This window comes from Oncorhynchus clarkii, chromosome 2 (assembly GCF_045791955.1).
Source record: "Oncorhynchus clarkii lewisi isolate Uvic-CL-2024 chromosome 2, UVic_Ocla_1.0, whole genome shotgun sequence".
Taxonomy (NCBI): domain Eukaryota; kingdom Metazoa; phylum Chordata; class Actinopteri; order Salmoniformes; family Salmonidae; genus Oncorhynchus; species Oncorhynchus clarkii.
The window spans coordinates 3,563,614-3,570,618 of NC_092148.1; the positions used below are offsets into that span (position 1 = coordinate 3,563,614).

Below are 7,005 nucleotides of genomic sequence, written 5' to 3' on the forward strand. Positions count from 1 at the left end.
TGTACTGTACTCCCATTGGCTGGGACTGGAGGAGGACACATCCCCTACTGTACTGTACTCCCATTGGCTGGGACTGGAGGAGGATACATCCCCTGCTGTACTGTACTCCCATTGGCTGGGACTGGAGGAGGACACATCCCCTGCTGTACTGTACTCCCATTGGCTGGGACTGGAGGAGGATACATCCCCTGCTGTACTGTACTCCCATTGGCTGGGACTGGAGGAGGACACATCCCCTGCTGTACTGTACTCCCATTGGCTGGGACTGGAGGAGGATACATCCCCTGCTGTACTGTACTCCCATTGACTGGGACTGGAGGAGGATACATCCCCTGCTGTACTGTACTCCCATTGACTGGGACTGTGACTGTACTCCCATTGACTGGGACTGGAGGAGGACACATCCCCTGCTGTACTGTACTCCCATTGACTGGGACTGTGACTGTACTCCCATTGGCTGGGACTGGAGGAGGACATCTCTAAACCTTTTACTGGCTTCACTGGCATTATTGTATTTAACCTTAATTTAACTAAGTCAGTTAAGAACAAATTCTTATTTACAATGACGGCCTACCGGGGAACAGAGGGTTAATTGCCTTGTTCAGGGGAACAGTGGGTTAACTGCCTTGTTCAGGGGAACAGTGGGTTAACTGCCTTGTACAGGGGAACAGTGGGTTAACTGCTTTGTTCAGGGGAACAGTGGGTTAACTGCCTTGTTCAGGGGAACAGTGGGTTAACTGCCTTGTTCAGGGGAACAGTGGGTTAGCTGCCTTGTTCAGGGGAACAGTGGGTTAGCTGCCTTGTTCAGGGGAACAGTGGGTTAATTGCCTTGTTCAGGGGAACAGTGGGTTAACTGCCTTGTTCAGGGGAACAGTGGGTTAACTGCCTTGTTCAGGGGAACAGTGGGTTAACTGCCTTGTTCAGGGGAACAGTGGGTTAACTGCCTTGTTCAGGGGAACAGTGGATTAACTGCCTTGTTCAGGGGAACAGTGGGTTAACTGCCTGGTTCAGGGGAACAGTGGGTTAACTGCCTTGTTCAGGGGAACAGTGGGTTAACTGCCTTGTTCAGGGGAACAGTGGGTTAACTGCCTTGTTCAGGGGAACAGTGGGTTAACTGCCTTGTTCAGGGGAACAGTGGGTTAACTGCCTTGTTCAGGGGAACAGTGGGTTAACTGCCTTGTTCAGGGGAACAGTGGGTTAACTGCCTTGTTCAGGGGAACAGTGGGTTAACTGCCTTGTTCAGGGGAACAGTGGGTTAACTGCCTTGTTCAGGGGAACAGTGGGTTAACTGCCTTGTTCAGGGGAACAGTGGGTTAACTGCCTTGTTCAGGGGAACAGTGGGTTAACTGCCTTGTTCAGGGGAACAGTGGGTTAACTGCCTTGTTCAGGGGCAGAACAACAGATATTTTTTTACCTTGTCATCTCAGGGATTCGATCTTTCAACCTTTCGGTTACTAGTCCAACACTCTGACCACTAGGCTACCTGCCGCCCCTACACTCTAACCACTAGGCTACCTGTCTCCCCATGTCTCCTTGGCATCAAACACCACCAGGACATTTGAATCCTCCTAAACTGGTCCACATGACTTACAGAAACCTCCAGTAGTGTCCAGGTGTACCGTTACAACACTGAGCGGGTGGTGACGTTTGAATCCTCCTAAACTGGTCATGACTTACAGAAACCTCCGGTAGTGTCCAGGTGTACCGTTACAACACTGAGCGGGTGGTGACGTTTGAATCCTCCTAAACTGGTCCACATGACTTTAAGAAACCTCCGGTAGTGTCCAGGTGTACCGTTACAACACTGAGCGGGTGGTGACGTTTGAATCCTCCTAAACTGGTCCACATGACTTTAAGAAACCTCCGGTAGTGTCCAGGTGTACCGTTACAACACTGAGCGGGTGGTGACGTTTGAATCCTCCTAAACTGGTCATGACTTACAGAAACGTCCAGTAGTGTCCAGGTGTACCGTTACAACACTGAGCGGGTGGTGAAGTTTGAATCCTCCTAAACTGGTCATGACTTACAGAAACCTCCAGTAGTGTCCAGGTGTACCGTTACAACACTGAGCGGGGGGTGATCCATCACCTTTTTTTACACCATGCTTCTCTGACAACAGTTTTTCCCATGTTCAATGGATTTCACACATTGACCTCTAACCCCCCCATCCCATTTCATATTTCCTGTGTCAGGTGCTGGTGCCCAAGAGGTCAGAGTTCAAGGGGAAGATGATTGAGGTGGAGATCTTCGAGGCCGGCAAACACTTCCTGAAGGGAAGACCGCTGGATGGCTCCAAAGTGTTCACTCCCTCCATCGCCGAGCCGCTGCAGCAGGGGGAGGTGTCTGGGCTCAGTCAGGTAACCTATTCAATACGACTGTGTTTGTGTCTCCTCTGTCAACTCCTATTAGAGCCACAGCGGTAGCTATCTGTTACAGGAATTACATTCCTCTGTTTTAATACCCAATTAAAATCAAAGAGAGGTTGTAAGACCCTTATTGGTGTAAAATGGACAGAGACCAGCCTTTGAAATCAACCAGCTGCGTTTATTCTCGTGAGTACTGCTCCTTACACATTTTACCACAGGTTATAAACTGAAAATGACGTCAGCGTTTTCTAAATCTTCCGTCTCTTCTTGACCCTGGTAGAAAGGCTCTATAGTTCTCAAGCCTTCCCTCCTCGTCTAGAGCCAAGGTCAGGCCTGTGTAGATAAGCATTGTAGCCAGTCTGGCGATATAGTTCATTCATTTCTACCAAGGAACAGACAGTCATTGTTCTAATTCTTGATTATATTTACACACATTATATTCAGTACTAGGATTAAAAAGAAAATTCATACAGTAACAGAATAGTATTCTGATTAGTACATATACAGTAACAGAATAGTATTCTGATTAGTACAAATACAGTAACAGAATACTATTCTGATTAGTACATATACAGTAACAGAATAGTATTCTGATTAGTACATTGAGAGTAACATAATAGTATTCTGATTAGTACATATACAGTAACATAATAGTATTCTGATTAGTACATATACAGTAACATAATAGTATTCTGATTAGTACATTGAGAGTAACATAATAGTGTTCTGATTAGTCAGTCCTGATTGAAATGTATACATAATTAGTCATTATTGATAAAAATTCCCTTAACACTATCTCAGACAGGAGAATATCTACGGCAAAAGTTAACAATGGAACAGACCTACAGCAAAATGGTTATTTTTTTCCATATAGGAGTTGTTGTTTTTATTGTTGTTCTGCTTGAAATAAAAGAGTTTTTCACGCCAGTTTACTCGGAGGCTGGCAGGGTTACTTCAGGTGCAGCCGTCACACTCTGAGTTGTTTCTCCAAGTTCCTCCAATAGCTGCCTTTTCTTCCAGGGAACCAAAGTGCAAGGTGATTTTGAAATGATTGGAAGGCCGTAACTACATGACTGTTATTACTATTAGTCTCGGCTTGGAAATGACATTTCATTCACTGCGTCAATCCGCCTGAACACCGTGTGAAGTCTTTCCTACTTAATGCGTTGTCACATCAATGGCCCTATTGAATTCAGCTAGAGGTTCGAGCGTTTTCTTTTCAGCAGGAAGCTGGTAGGCCGAGCGATCTCAGGTCGTCAGAGGGCATGTCTTCCCATTGGCTTACCAGGTTGAATAAGGGCAATGCGTTAATAAAGGAATCGCATTAACAGAAAAAGACATTATGAACAGAGGAGAAAGTCTACCATTCAGTCAGCGTGAAGGCAGTAACTACCTGAATTAGTGTTGACACGATACCAGGAAGCAAAGGAAACGAAGCAGGAAGCGGTCTAAATGTCTCGAGGAATATCCTTCTTAATGTTGGACGAAACAGCCTTCCTTATCCTTGTCACCCAGAGTCACATTTCGTTTATTTTTGCCAGCTATAGCACACAGTGTTTTTTATTTTTACAAAAGTAGGTTTTAAAGGAGCATAGATTTCAGTCTGTTTCGTGTTTTTTTTTTTTTGCCGAGGAACATCTAGTATGGTGGAATGGTGACACTGGAATGGTGACACTGGAATGGTGACATTGGAATGGTGACACTGGAATGGTGACACTGGAATGGTGACACTGGAATGGTGACATTGGAATGGTGACACTGGAATGGTGACACTGGAATGGTGACATTTGAATGGTGACATTGGAATGGTGACACTGGAATGGTGACACTGGAATGGTGACACTAGAATGGTGACATTGGAATGGTGACACTAGAATGGTGACATTGGAATGGTGACACTGGCATGGTGACATTGGAATGGTGACAACCCCAATCTGAATAGATAAGACTAGTCCCCTCCGGAGTGTCTGGTAGAATGAAGGACTTGATTTAGGCTCTCTAGAGATGCTTAAATGAAGCTGCTAGCGAAACTCTCCTCTCCTCTCTCAGCCTCCATGACTATTGGTCTAAAGTAGTCCTACTATATACAGTAGGGAATTGGGTGCCAGTCTGAACTCACACTGTGTCTGCTCCTAGGCCATCTGTTCCTCCCTACAATAGTTCTTAGATAGAATTCACGGACGGGACAGACAGGCAGTAGGGCAGGCCACTCCATCTTTTAATCACTTTAATCACTGGTTTTATAAATGGAGCCTGAAGTACTGTCTATCAGCCTGACAGGTCCTTCACTAGATGATGCCTTAAATACTGTCTATCAGCCTGACAGGTCCTTCACTAGATGATGCCTTAAATACTGTCTATCAGCCTGACAGGTCCTCCACTAGATGAAGCCTTAAATACTGTCTATCAGCCTGACAGGTCCTTCACTAGATGATGCCTTAAATACTGTCTATCAGCCTGACAGGTCCTTCACTAGATGATGCCTTAAATACTGTCTATCAGCCTGACAGGTCCTTCACTAGATGATGCCTTAAATACTGTCTATCAGCCTGACAGGTCCTTCACTAGATGATGCCTTAAATACTGTCTATCAGCCTGACAGGTCCTTCACTAGATGATGCCTTAAATACTGTCTATCAGCCTGACAGGTCCTTCACTAGATGAAGCCTTAAATACTGTCTATCAGCCTGACAGGTCCTTCACTAGATGAAGCCTTAAATACTGTCTATCAGCCTGACAGGTCCTTCACTAGATGATGCCTTAAATACTGTCTATCAGCCTGACAGGTCCTTCACTAGATGAAGCCTTAAATACTGTCTATCAGCCTGACAGGTCCTTCACTAGATGATGCCTTAAATACTGTCTATCAGCCTGACAGGTCCTTCACTAGATGATGCCTTAAATACTGTCTATCAGCCTGACAGGTCCTTCACTAGATGATGCCTTAAATACTGTCTATCAGCCTGACAGGTCCTTCACTAGATGATGCCTTAAATACTGTCTATCAGCCTGACAGGTCCTTCACTAGATGAAGCCTTAAATACTGTCTATCAGCCTGACAGCTCCTTCACTAGATGATGCCTTAAATACTGTCTATCAGCCTGACAGGTCCTCCACTAGATGATGCCTTAAATACTGTCTATCAGCCTGACAGGTCCTCCACTAGATGATGCCTTAAATACTGTCTATCAGCCTGACAGGTCCTCCACTAGATGATGCCGGGTTCACCAGCTAATCACTCAGAGCCCTTCTGTATGATTCATCTACTCAATTAAAAAATAATCTACTCTTTTAAGGTTTATTATTTCAGATATCTTTAAAATGTAAATGAAATGGGCAGCTTGAAGAGCTATTTCAGAATTGGAAGAAGTTAGTGAACCCTGTTTTTTATCCATCTAACATACATTAGTGTGCAGCACACACTCAGACACTCAGACACTCAGACAGGCAGTGTTTACAAACATAGACACATAGGTGCACAACGTAGCCTGACCTGTACAGTACGTTGGGGGGATACATTTTCCGCTAAGATGTGGTCAGATCAGAGCCAGGGCTCTCTATACAGGGGGTACCGGTACAGAGTCAATGTGGAGGCTATATACAGGGGGTACCGGTACAGAGTCAATGTGGAGGCTATATACAGGGGGTACCTGTACAGAGTCAATGTGGAGGCTATATACAGGGGGTACCAGTACAGAGTCAATGTGGAGGCTATATACAGGGGGTACCAGTACATAGTCAATGTGGAGGTTATATACAGGGTGTTACAGAGTCAATGTGTGGGGGCACCGGTATTGAGGTAATATGTAAATGTAGGTAGAGTTATTAAAGTGACTATGCATAGATAATAACAGAGAGTAGCAGCAACGTAAAAGAGGTGGGGGGGTGGGGGGGCAATGCAAATAGTCTGGGTAGCCATTTTACTAGATGTTCAAGAGTTATGGCTTGGGGGCATTATATGGAGAATAGGGAGCCATTTCAGACACTAAATGGAGAATAGGGAGCCATTTCAGACACTAAATGGAGAATAGGGAGCCATTTCAGACACTAAATGGAGAATAGGGAGCCATTTCAGACACTACATGGAGAATAGGGAGCCATTTCAGACACTACATGGAGAATAGGGAGCCATTTCAGACACTAAATGGAGAATAGGGAGCCATTTCAGACACTATATGGAGAATAGGGAGCCATTTCAGACACTATATGGAGAATAGGGAGCCATTTCAGACACTATATGGAGAATAGGGAGCCATTGCAGACACTATATGGAGAATAGGGAGCCATTTCAGACACTATATAGAGAATATAGAGCCATTTCAGACACTATATGGAGAATAGGGAGCCATTTCAGACACTATATAGAGAATAGAGTGCCATTTCAGACACTATGGATAATAGGGAGCCATTTCAGACACCATATAGAGAATAGGGAGCCATTTCAGACACAATATGGAGAATAGGGAGCCATTTCAGACACTATATAGAGAATAGGGAGCCATTTCAGACATGTCCAAGTGTTGTTTATAAGGTTTGTTTTTTTACAGAGAGAAAAGAGTTTTGGTGGGGAACTTTTAAAAACATGATGTCATATCATGAGAGAGAGCCTGATGGTTTGTTGGTTGGTGAACGTTGGGTG

General features: G+C 44.8%; 1 protein-coding gene across 1 annotated transcript in view; it reads left to right on the top strand.

Annotated features, from left to right (window-relative positions):
- The window catches only part of LOC139419385 (CDK5 regulatory subunit associated protein 1-like 1), a 748,160-nt gene that overhangs the window by 708,829 nt on the left and 32,326 nt on the right, over positions 1 to 7,005 (top strand). The window contains exon 14 of the mRNA XM_071169333.1: positions 2,193 to 2,357. Within this exon, the coding sequence (XP_071025434.1) occupies positions 2,193 to 2,357 (165 nt within the window). The remainder of the gene's footprint in view (positions 1 to 2,192; positions 2,358 to 7,005) is intronic.